This window comes from Anser anser, assembly GCF_964211835.1.
Source record: "Anser anser genome assembly, chromosome: 5".
Classification (NCBI taxonomy): domain Eukaryota; kingdom Metazoa; phylum Chordata; class Aves; order Anseriformes; family Anatidae; genus Anser; species Anser anser.
The window spans coordinates 22672457-22695000 of record NC_139725.1 but is presented as its reverse complement, the minus strand read 5'-3'; the positions used below and the strand labels follow the sequence as shown (position 1 = coordinate 22695000).

At 36.6% G+C, this 22544-nt stretch overlaps 1 protein-coding gene and 1 long non-coding RNA gene across 3 annotated transcripts in view; one reads left to right on the top strand and one right to left on the bottom strand.

Annotated features, from left to right (window-relative positions):
• The first annotated feature begins 3681 nt into the window (after window positions 1-3681).
• LOC310899980 lies at window positions 3682-8416 on the top strand. Its single transcript, XR_014584748.1, has 2 exons — window positions 3682-3780; window positions 7085-8416. It is a non-coding gene; the product is annotated as an uncharacterized lncRNA (long non-coding RNA).
• Window positions 8061-22544, bottom strand: part of HEATR5A (HEAT repeat containing 5A) — a 64596-nt gene continuing 50112 nt past the window's right edge. The window contains exons 27-37 of one of the 2 annotated variants that reach the window (XM_083837124.1): window positions 21131-21199; window positions 20522-20701; window positions 19042-19276; window positions 18365-18613; window positions 17447-17574; window positions 15549-15696; window positions 14594-14866; window positions 12805-13029; window positions 11739-11893; window positions 9987-10200; window positions 8061-9707 (exon numbers count right to left, since the gene is read on the bottom strand). In XM_083837124.1, the coding sequence (XP_083693250.1) occupies window positions 9406-9707; window positions 9987-10200; window positions 11739-11893; window positions 12805-13029; window positions 14594-14866; window positions 15549-15696; window positions 17447-17574; window positions 18365-18613; window positions 19042-19276; window positions 20522-20701; window positions 21131-21199 (2178 nt within the window). In that variant the 3' untranslated portion in view covers window positions 8061-9405. Of the gene's footprint in view, window positions 9708-9986; window positions 10201-11738; window positions 11894-12804; window positions 13030-14593; window positions 14867-15548; window positions 15697-15721; window positions 16877-17446; window positions 17575-18364; window positions 18614-19041; window positions 19277-20521; window positions 20702-21130; window positions 21200-22544 lie in introns of those variants that run through there. The other variant, XM_083837125.1, reaches the window with a different exon arrangement.

Below are 22544 nucleotides of genomic sequence, written 5' to 3'. Positions count from 1 at the left end.
ATTTAGACCCTTTCAGATAGGGGGGGAAGCATGCAAGAGCACAGCAATGCTCAGTCTTCGCAAAATGCGTTTTCTTACACCTCTGTGATTTGTTTCTATTTCCTCTCTCTCCCAAAAAAGGGGAACATGCACATTTATTTGTGCTTTTGAAAATCAGTTCCCCTCTTAGGCCCTAGTTTGTGCAGACTGTGTTATCAGCAGCTTAAATTCCTTCAGAACAGGGGAGTAAGAAGAAGCTATAATTAAAGACTAAAGGTATTTACCCTCTCTTCCCTGCCCTGAAGGAACTGAGCTGCTGCCAGCAATTAAAGACAGCTGGCAGTTCCCCAGGGATTACAGTAAGCAGGAACCAGTAAGTGCACTCAGTTCTCATCTACCTGCCCTAGAAAAGCTCATTTGCCACTGAACAATGACAAGCACTTCACAATACTCTTTGAATTCTTTCTAGTCTTTTAAAATCATCTGAAATGGCCTTCATTTTTCAAAGAACAGACACTTTTCTAGGTTAAAATCCTCATTTAAGAAGAGTGGCAAAAATTTTGCAACTCGTGACTCCTCCATAAGTAATTTCAAAACCTTTTAATGGAAACATCAAGTGCGTGTGCATGGATGTTGTAACCAATACTCAAAACAGAAGACAACGAAAACTAGAGCGAGCGTCTGCTGTTGCAGTTGATTAGTTACACGCTTTTCAAACTGGTCTTCATACTTTGCATACTATTTAATATATATATATATATATATATATATATTTTGTGGAACAGGCACTGCTTTCCAATGAAGTTTCTCTCATTGCTCTGATGGTTTTCATGGTTTGCTTTGAGACCACAGAGAACATGATTGATTTGAGTCTGCTTTGCATATTTGGTTAACAGGTATAGATTCCTGGTATTACATGCAAGTAACTTTACATTACTTCTTATAATAAAGTAACTACCTTGCTTGTGCTGCACATTACGAAGTATTTTGTTTTGATTTACGTGGCTGGTTGGAAGTCTCCTTATTACCTGATTATGTATAATGGACACTACAAAACGGAATAAACAGAGCTAATAAATCAGAAAATTATGGGAATGTTATAAATCTGAGTAGGTTCATATGTAAAATATTTATAGGATTCCAGCCAATTATTAAGCTATGAAAGAGCCTAGACTAGTAAGCATTGAGATTCTGGGATTTTAATCTGGTTCATCACATCACACACTCTGGTGAGTGCTCTCATCAGTAATGTGAGTCACCAAAAAAAAAAAAAAGGTGAAATCATATGATCATTTTAATGTGAGATCACAAATATCTTTGTGGCAGCTTAAACAAATCCAGGGGGTAAACTAGCTCTTGCCATAAAGAATCACCTAGCCCTAGGAATGCTCTCCTGTTTTGGCATAGTGGTGAAACTAGGATATGTGGGACTGATTGTCAGAATGCAAGTGAATGCCTGTGTGACAGTCATTGCTGAGAATTTAAGTGAGTGTCTTTTTCTAAGAATTAGTAGGAGAGTTTCTGACATACTGCTGCATCGACAATTGGGTGACATGATAGTGTATCTCGCATAAGCCATTTTGAAGGAATGAATCTACTAGGCAACTGATTCAATTGCTATTTCTTCTTCTTTCTCTCACTATACATGCCATAGTAGCATGTGTTGTTATCTTTTGTTCTGCTTCCCCCTTTCTTCCTCTCTGTCCTGTCCTTTAGCATTCATTCGATTTGAAAAATAGTCCCTCAACAATATTGTTGCTTCCTCTGCAGCCTTTGTAGTTGCTCCTTTCCTGCTGCTTTTCCCAATGGCCTGCCTCATCTTCACAGAAATCTCTCTTGCCTCACTTGTCTGGAGCATGTTGCCCTCCAGCACTTGTACTGAGCAGAAGTCACTCTGCAAGCCGCGGCTGGGTGTTGGCTATCTGAAGGTAAGGAACGTCGCCGGAGAAGATCTCTGAGTTTTACGTGGTTCTGGGATACTAGCATGAACAAAAACTTTTTAAAATGCTTACTTGTCTTGCTCAGTTCTTGCACTTCTTATAAGTGCATTAGATACAAAAAAGGTAAACAAGATTCACTTGTTTTGGGGGCATTATTTGTAGCTTAGGTACAGCTTTACAAACCTAGAGTCAGAGAGAATCCCCTACAGCTGATACACAGTCCCTTACAGTTGATATACTCATTACCTCCTGAAGGAAAAAATCATGGCACTGGACACCATTCTTTAAGTTAATGTCTGGAACAAGCCAGTGAACAATACGGTTTTGAATCCTGACCATTGGCTGTGAAGTTGACTCAGCCAAGACACCCTACAGCCTAGGAAGGCCCCTTCCCAAAGGCAGCAGCAGGTACTTTAGGAGCTGGTGTGTCTCCTCTCACTTATGGATCAAAGACTTTTTGGCAAACTTACAGAATGGAAAAAATTCTCACATAACTACACAAAGGTGGCCTGTTATACACAGAAGTGTTGTAGCCATACCATTCATTTCACACTTGACAAACAAGGTAAGTTCCTGTTCCCTTTTCACTTTCCTGCTCTCAGAAGCTTTGCAGTAGTTTCATCTTCCCTGTCTGCTTCAGAAGTCTCTCTGCTCTACAGTCAGCAAGTCCAACATCATTTCCACTTCTGTTTTGGCTAGCAAAGCTTCAGGAGTTGTTACAAATTACTGTTTATCCTAAATCATTTCAGTTCGTGGTTTGGAATGTTGCTGGAAATGCACAAAACTGAGCAGGACACCGAGTGGATAAATGTGCATGCGGCGACAGTTTTAAACAACTACTGCTCTGAGGGGCAGAAAGGAGAGAGAGCCATGCCTGCATTATGGCAAAGACAGCTTTGTGAGTAGGTTCATAAAGAAACCTACCAGAAAGGTAGGCAATTGACCACCTGGAAAAGAGGGTATTCACTCAGCTTGCCCAGGTTCAGCTGCCTTCAGACGGAGAGGACGACTTTGGTAGTTCATACCAAGCCTACTGATTATCTATTATTATTCTTTGCACCTACAGGGTACGTGCATAGCCTTTATGCCACGGCTCCAGATCTATGTGGGAAAATCAGGGCTGCAAATCTTTGAAGCCCTGAGGGTCTGTATGTATCTATACTTACTGTAGTTTTAGAGGGAGCCTAGAACTAAAGATCACTTGCGGCTTGAACCAAAGATCACGCACTCTTGAGTTTCTTTCCAACCAGCTTGAAAGTTCTTGTTTTACAAAAATGAAGTGTTCCCAGATTTGTTGGCCTCGGAGTGGAACTAGGAGGAATATGGAATGAAAAAAGTCAGCATACCCTCCCACCAACCATGACCGTGTCATTTGACTCCCCAACAATTAAACACTTCACCACTTGACAAGTCACATCTGGCTTTTCTGCAGACCAGCACAGGCTTATACTAAGCCAACTGAGTGAGTTTTTTTCCATGTTCCTCTAGTTGCATTCAAGGAAAACATAAACGTTAAACAATAGCATTGTTTAGCCAGTTATACATCAGGCAGAGCCGTTCACAATAACAGAACCAAAATAGATACAGTTTGGGCAACATGGCCATTTTAAAATCATGGCTGCAGTGGTAAACAAAGACTGGATAAGCACATTTGTTTGCTGCTGCAAGGAAGTAGCGAGCTGTAGCTAGATCATGTTTTGTCTCAGATTCAATGTGAAAAAACATTTACTTGCATTTTTTCTCTTCATCTCCCAGTGCCATCCTTGCTCACTTCATAAATACACTTGATGATTAAGTATCATAAAAGAAAGCCTGACTTTTCCTACAGGAAATTTTTTTTATTCCTCTAACTGCATTTCAGGTAAATTGGTGGCAAAAGCTTCAGCCCGTTATCCTCGTGTCTTTGTTTCCTGTAAAACATGAGTACAGCTGTGACAATATTTTTTCCTTGGTGTTTACAATGAACCTTACATGACAGAAGATGAGACTAAGAGCATTTGCCTTCATAATGATTGGCTGTATTTTTAAATTATACAATATTTCTATTTTTAGGTATTAATCAAAATTGTTTCCAGGATCCCCGAGGCCTGTACTGCCACAGAAAACGTCTCATACAAAACCTTTTTTTTTTTTAATTCTGAATATTGAGAACTGAGTAAAAATGCATATAAAAATATCATAATAAAAATATTCCCCAGAGAAGGTTATAACATAAGAAATATTTCCCAAAAGCAGCAACTGGGCATCTCAGCAATTCTACATTGCACTTCATTGGCAGTGAGATAATTCACATGAATTTTAATACTTGAATATTAACATTGGTTTAAAAAAAATCCAATTTTAGGCTAGACAATTCATTAAATGTGCCAGCTTAAAATAGGATTTTTTTGTAATCTTTTCCATTGCTAAATTTAGCTTTTTACCACCAAGTTTCAGAAACACACTCTTCTCATCTGCAAACTTCTTTAAGTATATAAACAATGGGTTTTTCTGTGTTATAAGTGGACAAATTGGCACATATGATAATATGCATATGGAGAGCATGCTCTGCTGTCTGGTAGTCATCATCTCAAGTTTTTTTTTCATGTGAGTGCTGCCACTTGCTAAGCAGCTAGAGTGCAGGCGCAGAGGAAGGATATTGGATGCCACGTCCTGCCTTCTACACTGATTCTGCGCTGCAGATCGCTGGGACTATAGAAGTGGGAATAAGACCATTGAGAAAAGTTCATATTCAGCTACAGCATAAGTGAATTTGAGTTATCTACCACAGATTACTTAAGGGGGGTGTGGGGGGGGGTTGGAAGTCTGCTTTTGTTTTGGACTGTTTCTCAGAAAAAATGTTCAGGCCTCCTTTTGCTATATTTAGATGTCACTTCCCCTTTCATTGTTACTTGCAATAAACCATTTATTCTCCAGAGGATGTCTCAGGGAAAAAAAAAAATGTACATCAAAAACCTGAAGAACCACCACAAAACATTTTGAAGAGACTGGTAGCATAGCACTGGCATTTTTAGGGTCCCCTTGCAAAGACAACATAATGCATCTTTTTAATTCAATTCTACATAATTCACTTTCAGTGTTAAATGTCTGAAACATGTAAGGAACAGATCAAGTGTGTAAGAGCTGGTCAAACATGCTTTTTATGTATGTGGCTATACGCCACTGTCATTAAGCAGCTTGAGCAGTACACATCCAAATGAACTGGGTGTTACATACTTGAGCTAATTGGAGTGCTGTGTGAAATACCGTCTTCTGCAGCAGCTCAGGATGTTGCTAAGAAGAGAGAGGTGTGGACAAATCTCAGTCAAAATATAGTTTAGCTTTATTTTACTGGCTGTTTTTAAGGATGAGTGGTTGCAACTCAAGAACAATTTCCTTAAGGCTTAATTTTAAGAGAACCCTTAACAGTCAAAACGTCAGATCACGCCACATGGGTTACCTGTTCAAAAAGCAGTGTCTAGCAATGCCTACAGCATCATGGCATTTGTGCAGTAGCCAAGCAGCGCTGCTTTCAGGACGTAAGGGTGTGACTTTGCCTGGGTTCTTTGACACCATGGTGCAGAGAAATAGAAGATTAATCTACCTTGCTGTATGTTGTTTAAAAACTGAATGAACAGTGTTGATGTTCTAAGGATTTTTTCCCTTCCTCAGTTGCCTTGCTTGGAGTATTATTGGCCAAATTTTCCAATAAAAGAAAGTATGGGAAGTTTATTAGTAAATTGAAGAGGCATTGACTGATTTAAATTGCTATTGGTTAGGAAAATATGCAATTGTAGGAGAAAGCTTCTGACTTACCATATGCTAATAAAACAACTACATTTCAGGAAGCTGAAAACAAAAAGGTTTATACGTAGCAGTGAGATTAGGGATGAAGCTTGAGAGGACACTGTGTCATCACACTGACCCTTCACAGGTAATGCCTGCCACTGCTACATGTCCAGCTTCACTCAACTTTAAATTGAAATGCCATAGATTGTCTGATCCCTGCTAAGTAGTATTACTACTGATAAATTAGCAAACTATCCTAGGTCACTCCACACCGAGTGGACCAACTTGCATTGTTACTGCTGTGCCAGTTCTGGAAAAAAAAATTCCTTTGGAAATTCTGCTCATTAACTGACTTTTATTAACAAGAAATGATTATGCTTCCTGTGCATTTGGTAATCCAATTTTATGGTGATGCGTGTATCACTTTACTGATGCTCCTCTCAGCCTGAAGGTGACTGCTGCCCTGGGGAACGTACCAGATCAGAGTCCGAGTAGTTCTCGTCTAAACAAGGCCATTAGAAGTGCTGCCAATTCAGCTGGAGCATCACAGACATGTATCAAACTGAAAACAACCACATCCCAACTGGGCCACACTTTTGCATGCTTTTGGCTAATTCTGTTTTGTTGCAGTCAACAGAAAGTTGTCTGCAAATAATTACTGCATAGCACATATATTGTATTCTATGATGTACCCCTATTTATATGTATTCTTAACATTGGGCATAAGCAGGACCTTTTGTTACACAAAAACGTTTGACTTTAAACAATGAGTAGAAACATACAAAGTAAACATGCATGCAGGCCACATGCTTCATTGCACAGAAAATTTACTGGAAGTTTACTAGTGCTTACAGAAAGATGGCAAGAAAAACAATCAGCAAGGAGGCATGGGGCACATGCCCCAAAGCTGTACTGGTACAAGTTAGATTTTGGTTTATGGCTAAACATATGTTTGGCTCTTCATTTATGGCTAAACATAAGAGCTTGAATGCCAAGCAATGCCTAAAAAAGAAAAGTAAAAAGTAGAATTACAAGCCAAAACTATTCTTGCTTAATTTTTCAGGAAAAAAAATATTCAAGTTCCTTGTAAATAGACAAGACTGCATCAAAGATATCTAATATAAAAATATTTTGTATTTTGGATAATTGAAACAAGATTCTTCTATCTCTATGATCCATTTATAAAATCTTAAATGAGTAGATTTATTCATGTGAACATGTAACTTGTTTTAAGTGCACATAATAAAGCACAACTCAGGGCAGATGTATTTTTACTGTCTATGTGGATAAATTATCTGGATGGATAAAGCTCATGCATATATCCTAATTTACAGAAGATGTTAGGAATTAGCAATGGTTCTCTTTACTCAATCTTGTTTTATTTTTTCTGCATTTAGAACACAGATATGTTGAACATGGAGCTTTTCCACACACGGCTACAAGGCTTGACCAAGAAACATCAAAGCACATAGTTATGGCACTTTTCAGTCTAAGTTTGATATCAGCTACTGTCATGAGATACCTTAAAAAAATCCAGGACTAAGCTCTTCTGAACTTTCATCAACGGCCTTCTAGCAGCTTTGCTTGGTACTCTTGCAACTTGACTTTGTTTCTTAAAAGCAAATAAGATTTCATTAGATTGTATTAACAATATAAAAAATTTAGTAAAAAAGAAAGAGGTGACTGCTGTTTTTACATATTACTCAAATGAAAAAAATAACCACATATACCTCTTGTAGCAGCTACTTTTCTCAGCAATATATTTGGCCACTTTGATAGTAAACGGGACACTAGAGTCACTTAAAAGTTTCAAGTCTTCAAGTTTAATCAGAATCTATGATTTTCTGGAAGTGGCCTAGGAACAAAAAGAATCAAATAACAACAAAACAACAAACAAACAAGCAAACAAACAAACCACAGTGTACTCAGTCAGCTTTGAAGGGAAAAATAGGAAGATCAAGAACTGACTGAAGAAATCAAGATCAGTAACTGCCAAGTTTAACTTAACTCCCTTGTGGCACACCCAGCAATAACTGCAGATTTGACTGCAGTGAAGAAGTGGAACAAAACGTCTGGCTCTCCAGGGAAAGACGGAAGGTATCTAAAACATCTTCTCATAGTTCATACATTTCAGCATTTGACACAAAACTGGTATGTACATATATATAAAGCGTATCTCCCTGATCCTACTTATTTACCGTTGTGCTATGCAGAATAGAAGACGACCTGCCATGTCAAGTCACAGACCTTGGTGCATCTGGCTCGGACATTTCTTACTAGTTTCCTTGCAGGAGCATACAAACATTTCTTTCTGTTACTGAAGTCCTTTGAGTTCCTCTGCTACTGGGTGAAATGACTAAGACAAATCTTAAGTGAAGAAAATTAGCTTTATTTATGTAAATTAGAAAAATGAATTGTTAGAACTTTGGTCAAATGGTTAATTATGTACAATTTACAATTATATTTATATACAAAACTTTTAATAAAATACAGTACATCACACTTTTCCTGAGTCACAGTGTGTTTCTCAGTTCTCTCTCTTTTTTTTCTTAAAGTAATTAGAATCTAGAAGGAAATACTATCCTCAGTTTGAGTGTTTGGTTTAGACAATACTGGTATTAAGAAAAGTCAATACTATATATAGAAAATACTTTATAGTCATTGCAATTTTAATAGTTATTTTTCTATATTAAAATATGTTCCTTAATAAAAATGTTAATTAAATATTCCTTATTGTGAGTTTGTTGTACTTTATTTGACACAAGACAAGCTGACTTCAGATATGCCCATCTCTCAGTGCAGAGATACATAGATTTAGGTGAGTTGCATGTGTGTATATAACTGATCATCTAAAGATCAGGAGACATACATCCAGATAGAACAGATGTCTGAATTGAGGCACAGTGTATTAAAATTGCTGTCCTATCATGGACAAGATATGTAAGCTTCAATTGCCTGGCTAGCATAATACAAAATTAACACAAGTATACATCCTGAAAAGTGAGACTATGACAAGCAGCAAGGCACCAAGCCTGCAAATACTTACATATGCATAACAGTCCCACTATGTAAAGCACTATTGAGCCCTCAGTGAAGAAGCACTGTAAAGCTGTATTTAACAGCATTTGTTAAATCTTGGCCAGCTCAACAAGTTATTAGGATTAAAGCTTTCAGTATTACCTTTACTGAGTTGAGTTTTTTGAGATCAACAATAATTTATTGTAAGGCTTACAAGGATATTTGATCTGTTTACTTAACAATGCAGCATGTTAAATTAGTAATTAAGATAGATTACCACCTGCAAGTAAATTTATAACCCAGCTAAATCCAAAAAACAATTAGGGTGACTTATTTTTGACAAACATTGACTTAAAACAAAGTTAATTTTACTTTATGACTAAGTGTGGGCTGCTCCTAAATATACCTATGGTAAAGTTCACTATAGTTTTTTAATATAGGCATGTGCATTTCTGATATTTTAGTCCAAAATAATCAAAAAAATACAAATTAAATGACCTCTGATTGATCTGTTCATACCGCTTGGAGATGTTTAAGAAGTCTGTTTAACAGAAAGTTACCTAGAGATTTGTTTTCTCTTAAAAACTTCCCAAAATTTTTCAATGCAACCTGAATGATGTGATCAACTCACAGACCTCCTCTGACAAGAAATTAAAGGGGATATTTTTTGCTGTTAATATCAAAGTGCAAATATAAGACTTTAAAGAAAATTGGTCTTTAGCTGAATGCTTGAACTTTTCCCAGGATTTTTTGCATGTTTAGCAGTCTTCACTTTGATGCTTTCTTGATTGCCTTTTACAGCTGATTCAAGCCTCGCTTTCATAGTTGGAGAAGACGACATTAATTTTTTAAAAACCGATGAGTACTGTGGACCAATCTGCATCAGATTTTGCAAAGCAAACTCATGTAGATTTTTTGTTGCATTTGTAGCAGAACCCAGGGCATTTTCATCCAAAAGAAATGAAATAAGGATGGGAAGAAGGCAGGCCACCAAATGAGCACCTATAAACATTGAAAACAGTACTTAAACATACACTTTTTAAAAACAGCTTAACATTTTAACTTAAGGTAGTTCTCATGATTCAAGTCAACATTTAACACAACTCATAAAACAACAAACGTTATTTAAACCATACAGAAAAACAAACCACCATTCTAACAATTTTGGTGGCAATTATTGTTCAGGACCAGTTCTATATTCATCATTTTGTTTTAATTTATTACCTGTGGCAACTTTAAGCCTGCGTAATGCTTCAGATACTAGTAATTGAAGTAACTTACGGTGTTCTTCCTCAGCAGTAGCTGTAAGAGCTGTTAACACCTTGATTCCCTCCTGAATGACTTGAAGTTCAGCAGCATTTTCAGGTTTTGCTTTTTCTGTTTCCTGCAATTTCCTCACAATGGATGGTGCTAAAGAATGAATATAAGGATATGACACAGTTTTGTTTGGATGCTGAAAGATGGAGTGCAGCAGCTGGTAGCATTTATACTGTACCTAAAGAGAAAATCAAAGTTGCAGTTACAAAGTGTTATACAAGTCAGACTGTTTTAAAACTCACAGCTTGTCAGATAAAATTTCAGAGAGGGCGAAAAATCTGCCTCACAGCTCAAGAATTCATCAAGTTGCTAATGCATAATAATTGATAGGAGCATTATAACTTGTAACCAAATTATTAACAGAAACTAGATCATGCTTCCTATTTCCTGAGTCCTACATCTTCCTAGATTTTTGGGTAAAGGGAAAAATATTATTTTTGCGTTAAGACTGTGTGTTAGTACTGTTTTGAAAATAATCTGTATTTTTCTGACCAAGAATAGATACTGCAAATGTAAATATTATCTCTGTGAAACAGTAGGTACAATCTTAGCAGGTGTCAAAAGGTACAAATAGCTTATCGTGTGTGTCACTGGAAGTCAGTAGGACTGAAACTGTGAAGTGCCTACAGAATTTCAGAAAGTCTCAGATACCTAAAACACTTCAAATTTGCAAATGCATAATACCATTATTTTCTTGAAGTCACATTCAGCATTCCTGAATATGACTTGTCATATTCAGAATATTCAGTCATATTCAACATTTCCTGCTTTGGCAGGGGGGTTGGACCCAATGATCTCTTGAGGTCCCTTCCAATCCCTACAATTCTGTGATTCCTGAGTTTCCTATCGAGGAAGACAATGTTGACAATACTAAAAATATGTTAATATATAAAAAAGTACTTTTCTAACAGCTGAGTTAGCTGTCCAGTTAAAGGTAACTTTGTTTCATCTTTAATTACTACATGAAGATGTCCAGAGAAGGAGCAAGAAAACAGTTAACAGTGAATTCTCATATTAGTAGAACATGAAATCTAATGCATTTTCAGAGCTGGACTTTCAGAATGAGAGTGTCCCCAACCCCTAGAAAAGCCGTTTGTATTTGCACTAATAATAAATAAAATTTGTGATTTTTTTTCTTGATACAATGCTCTTTTAGATGAAGAAAAGTAACAAATGAACTGTAGCACTACATTCTAAAGTAAGTGTATACAAACATTTATAATGAGGTCAGAAGAAAGCATTAATCTAGTTCAATACCCTGCCTCCAGCAGTGGCCTAGAGATGATGCTTATAATACAGTATAAATTATGTAGTGGTACCTCCTCAACATACTTCTCCAGCTTCTAAAGACCTACAGAAGCAGGATTTCCTGAGCAAAAGGGGTAGTATCTAGGGATTTACAACAAAATGAACAATAAAATGAAACAGGTGCCTGAAAAACTACGCAACTGTATCATATACTTATCAGTGTGTAAAGCTCTGAGTCTGACACAAAAAATGAAAATCATAGGAATGCAGAACTGTATTCAAAATAAATAAATGATAAAATGCACTGCTGGACATGTTTTTGCTAACTTGTTCAAACTATTTTAAAATACAACAGGTATATTGCAGAGCAGATTTAATTGGAGTCAACACATGAAGCAACTAAAGAGAAAATAAGCTAAAATACATTTAATACACTATTGATATTCTCACAAATTCACCAGTACTTACAAAAGGATCTTTTGAGTCAAGTGTTATTTTGAACTTCTCAATACAACGCTTTTGAAGGCACTCTATGGTAGTAACTTCTGGACTGCTGGACAAAATAAATACTGTAATAGCAGTAAGTAGGCTAACTTCGTCATGTTGTTGGAGAAGACCATCTACTATCAATAAAGCAAACACTCTGTTAGATTTGCATTATATAGTAATTCTGTGAATTCAAATGTTACAAAGAGATAGAAGAGAAATGCCTAGGTCTCTCTAGGAATCTCTTTTTTCATATACATGACGAACTGATGCACTGATATGGACTTTTACTGTAATAAAAGCCAAGGCCAAAATGGGCTTTCAGGAGTGGTGGTATGCATATTTAGGTATACCAGCATACTCTATTTCATATTTTCATTGTATAAGGTGCAATAATTATCTTTGCAAAGCTGGTATGACATGTTAGGGTACAACAATCTTTTTTTGACAATTATATAAAATCTGCATTAAGAACATACATCTTCCTGGCATGATTGAGACCATTGTTTCCACAAATAAATAAAAAAATGGACAAAAGTTCCAGTAACAAACTACAACTTTGAGATTAAACGGAAAGAATGACAAAAGTCATACAAAATTGGGAAGCTGAAGAAACAGTACACGGAACACTAACATTAAGACAAGAAGTTATTTTTCTTGAACTATCTTTTTAATTCCCTTTGCTGTCAATACAGACACTAGCTCTTTGTAAAGAAACGATGTGCACAACGACTGTTTTTTATGCTCATCTGCAGTGAAGTTACAGCTCCTGTTCATTTCACCACACTGTGTAACTACATTGTGGCATTACATAATACAGGAGTAAGGCTGCAATCCCACGCTTATCCTTTACAGATTTCGACTTCTCATATGAACTGTAGACACAGCGTTGCACTACAGTTTCAGCAGTACTTAGTTGCTGGAGAATTAGTTGGCTACCAAGTTCTTAGTGTTTATTTAAGACATGCAGAAATTTAGTCTAACAAAACCAACCAACCTTCCAAAGTTTTTTCTTTTTTTTTAAACGCACACACAAAAGCGTGCTTACCTTGATCCCAACAGTCAAGCACTGTGACCAAAGCACTGCGCAGAAGATCAGTCCATGCAGTCCGACTCTTCTCTGCTCGAGCCATTGGAGAAGACAAAAGTCCTTTAAGAGCTTGTAGAGATGCAGCAACTGTCAAAGGTAACTGGTCATCTTGCAATTTCACTGCAGTTTCTTTAAGCACGCCAATAGTTAGGTACAATATAGTAGGAAGAACTGAAACACTTCCTGTAAAACAAAGCAAATTAATTTTACAGAAGTGAAAAAAAAAAAAGGGACCTTTGGTATTTAAAAAAATGAAGAACTTTTATTGAATTCTCTTATTTATCTAGGGTCAACTAGGTCACTAGCTGAACCTGCTTGGCAGGGGATTTGGACCAGATGATCTCCAGAGATCCCTGCCAACCTTAACCATTCTGTGATTAACAAGGGGTAATTCCAAAACTGGTAGGAGGTAAAATTTCTCTCACATGATGCATATTTAGTCAAGGATCTCATTGCTCCAGGAAGTCGCTGAAATCAAGAATTTACCAAGATGAATAGAAAGAGGATCTCAGGTTAAAGACAGGTAACAAGAATTCCTAGAATTAAAATAGCAAAGTCTAACAGTAATTTTGGAAGAGAGACCTTTCCTCCTCTCTAAGAAGAGAAGTAAGGTGTCCCACAGCCTACTGAACAAATCATCTCTCGCTAAGAATCTGGCAGTTGACCTTCTGGAATAAGGGCCTTTTTATAAAACTAAAAAATAATTAAAAAAAAACTTTATATGAATTGACCTTTGGACACGCTTCCTTTTCCAGTCTTATCCAACTGACTGTATAATCAAGCTTAAGCTCTTCATTTTAGTCACCTGACTTAAATACTAAGTTCCCTGGTGTAAACGTCTCATCTGCTCCAATCCTGCAAGCTGTTTGTTTGTGGAGTAACTTGAATGGTTAAAGACAAAATGTACTACAGAGCCCAAAGAAAATTCACAACTGTTTTTCTTAAAATATAGTTGCCCTCAGAAGTAAATGATGCTATGTCAGTTTCTTTTTGCTTTGAACTGACTAATAATGGGCTACAGGAAGAAATCATATCATCACCCTAAAACAAATAGCAAGAACTGTTAACTATTCTGCTTGTACAATATTCCCAAAGAAACCTGTAAAAGAGCACAAAGGTAAGAAAAAAGAAGTTTCCAGAAGTAGTAAAAGCAAAAATTTGCATAAGGAGTAATAAATACCTAAGGTGTGAAAAGAGGAGTAGGGCAGAAATGGCTTATCAGTGTGGCTGAAACAGCACTGAAAGATCATATGCATGAGCATGTTGGGGAAACAAGCTTCACCTCTTAAAGTCATCCAAGCTGAATCACGGGGTGAAAGTCAACTAATCTGAGGAATCAATCATAAATCCTCAACAGCAGGTTGCTAACGTTTAAATGATGGCTTTAAGTGAAAGCTAACACGACATGTTTCCCTTTTAAATTTAATTTACGTTTGCATTTTAAGTTCTAGAATAGAAGATTGAAGTAGAATAGAAGCATGTAGCTATTGTATACTTCTCTCACAAAATGAATCTATTAATTGCACTGCTACATGTGGGAGGAAAAGAAAAACTGCTCTTTCAATTGCTTCAGTAACTTTTGTTATCTGACTGTCAAAAAAAAATAATTAGGACAGGAAATTGTCACAAGCAAATCACAGAACTTGCTGCCAAATTTATCCAGCTGAGAAAATTAAGTAGTAACAAGGGTGCTCAGAAGAGCCCAATACTCTTTCATTTAATTTTTCCTTGTGATGAAATAGCATACCTTCAGGAGAGCAGATTGCAGGAACATCAGAGAGAATAACTAATGCTGCTGATACCAGTCTACTTCCATCTTCTGACAATAACAGATGTTTTCCTGATTGAACTGCAGGGCTACAAGTTAATTTAGGGTTGAGCTGCGGAAGCTGTCTGACAAGAATACAAACACAAAACTCTAGTGTTGCGAAGACTAATGATTTCCCAGGCACCAGTCCTCCTGTATCTTTGCCTTCTCCAAATTCTGGTAACGTTTCCTTTTCTGCAGCACCATCGTCAACTACAACAAAAAGAAGAAATATAGCAGAAATCTGCAGACTGTACCTTGTTTCCAAAAAGTTAACCTCTTAAGACTGTTTCATCACCAAATGACAATCTCAATACCTATACGTGTGTGCGTATGTATTCCAGCTTCTACTGGCAAACATCCATCCCTCTGAAAAAGCAATCTGTGCACTGATTGTGAAAAGGCAAAAGCTTGTACAATATTTAGACTTCAAACATGCTGAGTTACCATGCCAATACAATGTCATTTTGTTGTTTTTCTCCTTTTTTTTTTTTCTATTAGCAAAAGAACTTTAGGAAGTTACAATCAGAGAAGCTAGTGCTGTCTGGCTTGTAACAGCTGTGTGTGCCAAGTTTCTCTGTTTTTCTACTGCAGTTGATCCCATCTTTTCTGTAAGATTTCTCCGTCGCTGTCACCACACAAGGGTATCCAAACTGCAGTCTTCCTCCTCACTTCACGCCCTCTAGTCACCTCCAAAGTCACCTACTGTCTATCATACCACCCCAATTTCTGAAGTCAGGCACCTGGACTGACTTAGGTGAACCAGGATTAGTCATTAACTGAAAAGCTTTAATTAAGATGCATGTTGGATGCATCACCTTCAAGAATCCCATTTTGCAAAAAGAACTGCCTTATCCCTGTTAATGTATATTCAGCATCTTGTGCATTACTGTACCTTCTGCACTTCTCCGCTTTTCCTTCACATGTTCCTGAGCTGCAAAAAGAATCAGCCGAACAACTTCAAGGGCAGCAAGCTGAATATCAGGTGATTCTCTGGTCAGTATCAGGCGATGCAAAACATTCAGCAGCTCTACACCCAACTCCTACGGTAAGAAAAATGTTTAAAATATCCACATTTTGATGCAGAAATTTTAGAAGTGGGCTCTCTCGGACAAACAGTTAATACTTGTTAAAGCCAACAGTATTACTCTTAGTAATCTCACTAAGGAACACAACAGTACTATTGATACAACCACAGGAGTTGGCTTTATATTAAAAGACCTACCTCCTAGCTCCCAGCAGCAGGGACCCTGATCAATTCTCCCCCCAAAACCAGTAATCACAATAATTTAGAGATAAAGCACTTAAAACTATTGTAAAAAAATAAAAATAAAAAAATAATCTTCTTGCTTTTTAACTCTTGAAGATGGGAATACTACAGTGGATTGCGCCTTTCACTATCCCTGCTACAGTATGTACATTTCTCTGGAGAGAGCAACAATAGTCAGCACAAGTTAGGCATGTTCACAGGCATTATCACTTTAGCTGTGGTAGACAACTGTGTGGCACACAGGATGGTATAAGCTTAATTTAAAGAAAAAAATGAGTTTTGTTTTTTTTTTAAATATCACTTATTTTGTCCAGTTTCCTTTTATCATCTTCTGTACTCAAAACAGCATTAACGGCACTGTCCCTTGACAGAGTAAGAGAATGTGTCGTCCTGCAAGTATTCATTCTGAGAGCAGGAAATGAAGGAAAAACTAAATAGAGAATCCAAACAACAAAAACGGGGAAGGACAAAAAAGGAAAAAGGAAAGAATATGCAGAAAATGTTTTCTCTTCTTCCCCGTTGTTGAGAAATCCTGTAGTAGAGCTTTTTCTGTATGATTCCCATCCTTTCCCATAAACCAAGATCAGGAGTGTTAACAAGATAGCATTGGTATACTCTGTTCTTTACAGGCACTGTTTTGAACACCAGTTCTAGCCCAGACTCTCTCTCTAACCAGTTTTCCTTGTATACCAAGAAAACCATTTTTGCTGAAATCCCTCGTGACCTCGTTTTCACCACATCTGGAGACACAATGTCATTGCTCTCTGAATTGCTAGTCTTTCCACCACAATCAGTGATGTTCCTTGAAATTATCTTCTTAATTTTCTGGAATTCTGTCTTTACCTGGCTCCTACTTACCTAATTATTCCTTCCTGACAAAATCTCCTCAAGTTCTCTGCCTCTCCGCAGCTTCTACAGGTTCTATGTTCTGCTCTTTTTCTCTCCTCCCTCCTCTGCAAAGGAGGACCGTGATAAAGCCTATAATTTACTTACTGCTTTTGTGTTGAAGATTCTTGGATATACAATATAGAGCAGAGATACTGTTCAAACTAAAATTATGCCTTGTGTCTGGCTTTTCTGTAAATATGTCAAGCTCAAAACAAGAAAAAGAACTCTTGCTGCTTAACTCTTCACAAAAACTTCCTTAATTTTTGGGACAGCACCTGCTCCTGGTCTGTCTGTCAGTCAGACTTACCATCTAGATGTAATCTTTGACCCTGACTTACGCTTAGGTCCTTATACATGGTGTTTTGTCTTACAGATGGTATGCAGAAATAATCTACTAAAATGTTCATTTTGCAATCTTCAGAAATAAAACTTCAGTCTATGTATCTAACATCTCAGACCACTATTGATCCGGAAGCTTTTTTTCCTTCAGTCTTTAGAAATACAGTTATGACTAGTTTACAAACCCATCAAGTCTGTATGGAATTGAGTTGTCTAAATGATAAGGAGCTTTTTACTGAATCCCTGATTTTTTTTTCTTGATAATTAGCTTGGGGCTCTGATCATTAAGACGTTACCTGATCACCTCCTATTTTAGACCTTGGCCATGGGACATCAAAGAGTGCCTGTAGGGCACGTAAGCAGGCAATAATGTTCTCCATTGCTGCATCCGATCGAGGAGAACAGAGAAATTCCACGCTAATTCCTGTACAGATAAGAAGAAATATATAAATATTCTTAAGAAATTTAAAAAATGCTTTTTAAAAAGTGATTTGTCAAATAATAAGTAATCTAATAGTATGCTGAGCAGACAGATATATAGCATTTGTATTTTATATTAAGTGAATTAATCTCCTATTGTTTATGTTTTGGTGAAAGAACTCTATTTCCCCCAAAACACTAAAAGTACTTCAAGTCCTAGGTGATTTAAGATGTGATTATAACCGTCTCTTAACAAATAACAATAAACAAATTAGAGCAATTTCCAAGTAAAACACTGAGGTCTGATGAACAGGCAGACAATTCTATGAGTCATAATGAGTACACAAAAGAATATTTGCCTAATTAAACTGATTTATGTAATAGAATAACAGACAGATTAATAATAGTTCACAAACTACAAGGCTGATACTTTTTCTTCTTATTTTACAGAAATGCTAAAGGTTACAGCTACCACAACTGGATTACCACATACAAGTAAATTACGCTAGGCCTAAGCTTGCAAATCCTAGACCAGATAAAATCAAATCACTTTTTTCTGAGGTTTCAGGACTCTTCAGAGGACATTTTGTGACACCGGAGATGAAATTCACACAAACTGTGATCCATATTCTCATCCCAGTTGTACAGCTGTAATTCCAAAAAGTGTGATGACTTGGGAAACTGATCAATGTATGTATAAGAATAGCGGTGCTATAGAAAATGTCTATGTTTCAAGTTTTATCTATTAAACAATACTCTCAGTGTTACAGAATCAAGACGGATTATGCACTAACCCAAGATAAGATGAAATCTTTCAGTATTCACATCCTCAGGAGATTTCACTGATGGCCTGGTAGAAGAATCTTGACACATTGTAGTTGGGGTGACAGGTCTAGAGAGATTAGTAACTCCTTCATCTGGATCAACAACAATGAAACCTGTGGTAGTAAGCCACAATGCTGTAGCATAAAGTATGAGTGCCCAGGAGTTGTAGTAATGAGGTCTGGCATTTTCAATCGTCTCTGCTGTATAAAATGTACCACCTACAAAAAGAGAAGTTACAGTTTCAAGGATATCATTTATTTTCATCTATAATAATTTCTCATTCATAGAAAACTGGCATTCTTCTTATTGAAATGATATTTACCATATTTTATGACTTTTTTTTTTAAAGTGTCAAATATTGAAATTTAGGTTAATGACAATACTTTACTTAGATTTATTTGGATGGAATCCAATACCATTACCTTTTCCTTCTTTCAACCATCAAAATATTCAACTAACAATACTGAACAAACTGCTTTTCACATCAGTGAACCTTCTAAAAAGCAATCTATCTTTAGATAGGTACACAAGTATGCATATTCGCTATAGAATTTCATCTTCCTGAAATCTAACACAAGTCAGCTAGGGCATTAATGACATGTACTTACAAGTGAGCTATGAAAATACAATTTATTTGCCTTCTTACCTTCAGCAGGTAGTTGTGATGCATATTCTGAAGGCAAAATTAACAGAGCAAAATCCTGAAGTGCAGCAAGCCAGAGTTTGCTCAGTGTTCCAAGATCTGCCTGTACTAAGTCCAGAAGTCCACTGGCCGAAGATGTTATATCTCTGTAGCTTTCTTCTGCAGATTTTGTAGTTTTTAAAGAGTGATTGTGTGCATCACTTTGATTTTTTTGCTTTTCAACTGCAACTATGTAAACCTGTTATATATTTGGAGAGACATTTACAAATATTAACACTTGGAAAACTACTGTAATCATGACTCCCTATTGAGCAAGCATGAGGTTTCCTACAATCTTTTCCTGCTTCAAGTCCAGTAGACTTGGATGACTTGACTACAACAATTTATCCCCACTTCATTTTGTAGTAGTTTTTCATATCCAACATCTAGCAGAAAATTATAAAGGCTTTACTTTGGAGACTTCTAGTGACTTGAACAATCTATAGATTTCAGTTCTAAAAACTGTACTTCACATTTCATCTGAATTTTGTCTCAGTTTCTGACCAGTGAAAGGATTGTTGATGTATGCCATTAAAAACCTTTATCCACATAATCATTTTAAATTTATCATGGCACACCTTATCTTTTCTTGAATAGATGAAATATGTTGATCTACTTAAATCTCTCCGTGTAAGCTTATTTTCATTTTCTTTATTCCTACTTGCTAGCTTTTCTCTGATGGCTTTTCTATTTTGCAAATATTATTTCTCCAGTATGGACACCAGAAGTTGGTGTTTCTACAAATGGTCATGTAAATGTCATCTATTGTCTGCTTTCTTCAACACACCTGCCTTCTTATGTACAGAAATACCGTACAGAATAACTGCATAATGTGATTGTATTTGGCTGGTTATCCATTCACAGCACCAAGTTCATTATCAGTGCTTTCTAAGACGTCTTCTAGAGGTTACCTACATTGCTCACGTTTTCTAAATATCTAATTTTGCATATACACGTATTAAAACAGGCAATCATGTGAGCTGACTTAAAGGCAGTTAGCCAAGGCAGTACTGAACTTACACTGTTGAAAGAACTACCTGTAAGAAATTAAATGCCAATAAGCAATGAGAAAAACGATAGCTATTTAAAATGGCTATGTTCAGTGGGCCATCCCCATAACCATTTACACCTTGCCAATTTAAACTGAATATTGAAACATCAGAAGATAAGAATTCTATGATTCTATGAAATATGAATAATATAATGCAGCAATTTAACAATCAGTGCTATTGTCCAAGTTTACAAAGTGTGTCATTGATCACATGTATTTTCAACCTGGGTAGGGCTGGTGTTCATGTACTATTTAGAGGTAACAAAGCATAGTAAAGAATGAAAAACTTCTATTTAATCAAACAGGTAAGAAATTTCTGAAACCACTCTGCCTGAAAGGTTCCAATTCACCTACCAGAAATCAAGACTATTGTCATGGAGCTGTTACACTAACCTCTGCCCAAGCCTTAAGCACAGCCAGTATCTCCATTGTTGAGGTACTTTCATTATATTGTTGACCTTGTGCTTCTTTCCCAGCTTGCACTTTGACCAAAGAGGATACAAGCAACTGGTGAACTCGTCGAAGGTCATTAAGATCACTTACTACACCACTTGCTATCCAGGCACTGCATACCTAGCATTGTGAAACAGTTAGTTAGAAACAAGAGCCAAAAACCACTACATACGCTATTTTTCTATCTATAAAATGATGTAAAACACACTTCATTTCTATTAAGACATAATTATTCTCAGATAATAATCAATGTTAAATGGTAGTACAGTTCAGTATGCATAAGTAACAAAAGCCAAAAACATTAGGAAGGATGTCATAAACAACCCAAGTTTCAACTGCTACAAAGTTTCTCAAAAGATTTTCAAGTGCATAAAATCTGTAGGATTTTGTCATGTTACACAGAGGTAACACAGGTGACAGTATTTTGTGTGCATTGAAAAGTTGAGACTAGATGACTTATTATTTCCTTTTTCTTCTGTGACGTATCAAGCAAAAAAAAAGAATATTCAGAGGGTCTATTACCAAAGACTTCTGACATTCAACACTTGCCTGACATGCTTTTGCTGTGACATCCGGAGGAGTTTCAGGAGCAAAGGCAGGCCTAAGGGCTGCTCCAACCTAAAGAAGAGTTATACAACATATAGTACACAGCAATTAAGTAAATAATTACTTTCCATAACTAGGCTTTGTTGCAGTTTTCCCTTATAAAGCATAGTTTCCTTTTCATTTTTCAGACTTTTGTGGTGAGGTTAAAGAGCAGGGAGACCACTGCAGTGATACTTTTTTGTTTGTTTGTTTTGCTTACACAGAAGACATGGTTCTCTTTGAAACAGGTCTTCAAAGAGGTTTCTGTTCTTTGCACAGTAAAATAGAAACTTCTTTCCTCCTGAACTCTCGATTTAGATGAGTAGCTTTCAAAAGGAGAAAACAATGTTCCAAACTGTGGAAGACTTACAAGAATACCTAATAAGTGACATTTTGTTACTCAGAAAGAATACAACTCTAAGGAAACAAACAGCTGAAGTCTGTAAACTTTGGTAAGTGAAAGAAGGGGAGAACACAAACCCCATTTACCTAATAAGGAATACACCAATATATACTTACCAGGCTACAGAGATTTCACCTACTGTCATTGTTGAAAGCTATTTTCCCCTAAAGGCTAATGAAAATTTCACTTGTTGATTTAGGTGATATCTGAAAATTCAGACTTAAGCCAGATGCAATTTGGGGGGAAATTGCAACATGTAGTAGAGGATGTGTAACATGTCTAGTGCAATGGCACCATCCTCACTGAGACTGTCAGCCTCTACAGTAATTAAGTATCTCATTTTTGGTGTCTTTTACCAGGTGGATGAAGCTCCTACAGAAAAATTACAGTGATGATGGTTTACATCATTTTAAGGACATACTGAAAGGGTTCTGTTTTGGGTTGACACTGAAGATCAAATATCACCATGTGATTTTGTTATATGCCAAATGACCAATCAAAAGAGCTTTTTGCAACAGGTCTGCTGAAGACAAATACACTTCGCTGATGATGCGTCTCAGCATAATAAAGGTACAGGAATTATGACTGTCCACCTTAAGTTCATGAAAATAAGTGAAAAGTAGTTGTTTTTAGTGACAGATAATGACAGTTTGTTAAGACCCCCTAAAACTTAGACTTCACTTAATGAACTTGCAGACAAGACTTCAAGAAACCACTACTTAAATCTGGAAAAACGCATTCTTCTCTACTTGTCTATTTCTGGTTATTGTTATGGAAAACATTTGACATGACAATTTTTAAATAAATTTTAATGGCTTCACATCTCTTCAGCTTCTGTGAAACAGCTGATTAGAAGCTCTATGCATAGTATTAGCACAAACACTTTAAGGGTAATGAAGCTTAAAAGGAGAATTATTAGATCTACTTGTAACTTGCTTGATAATTTTGGATGGCAAGGAAAATTTTTTTCCCCAT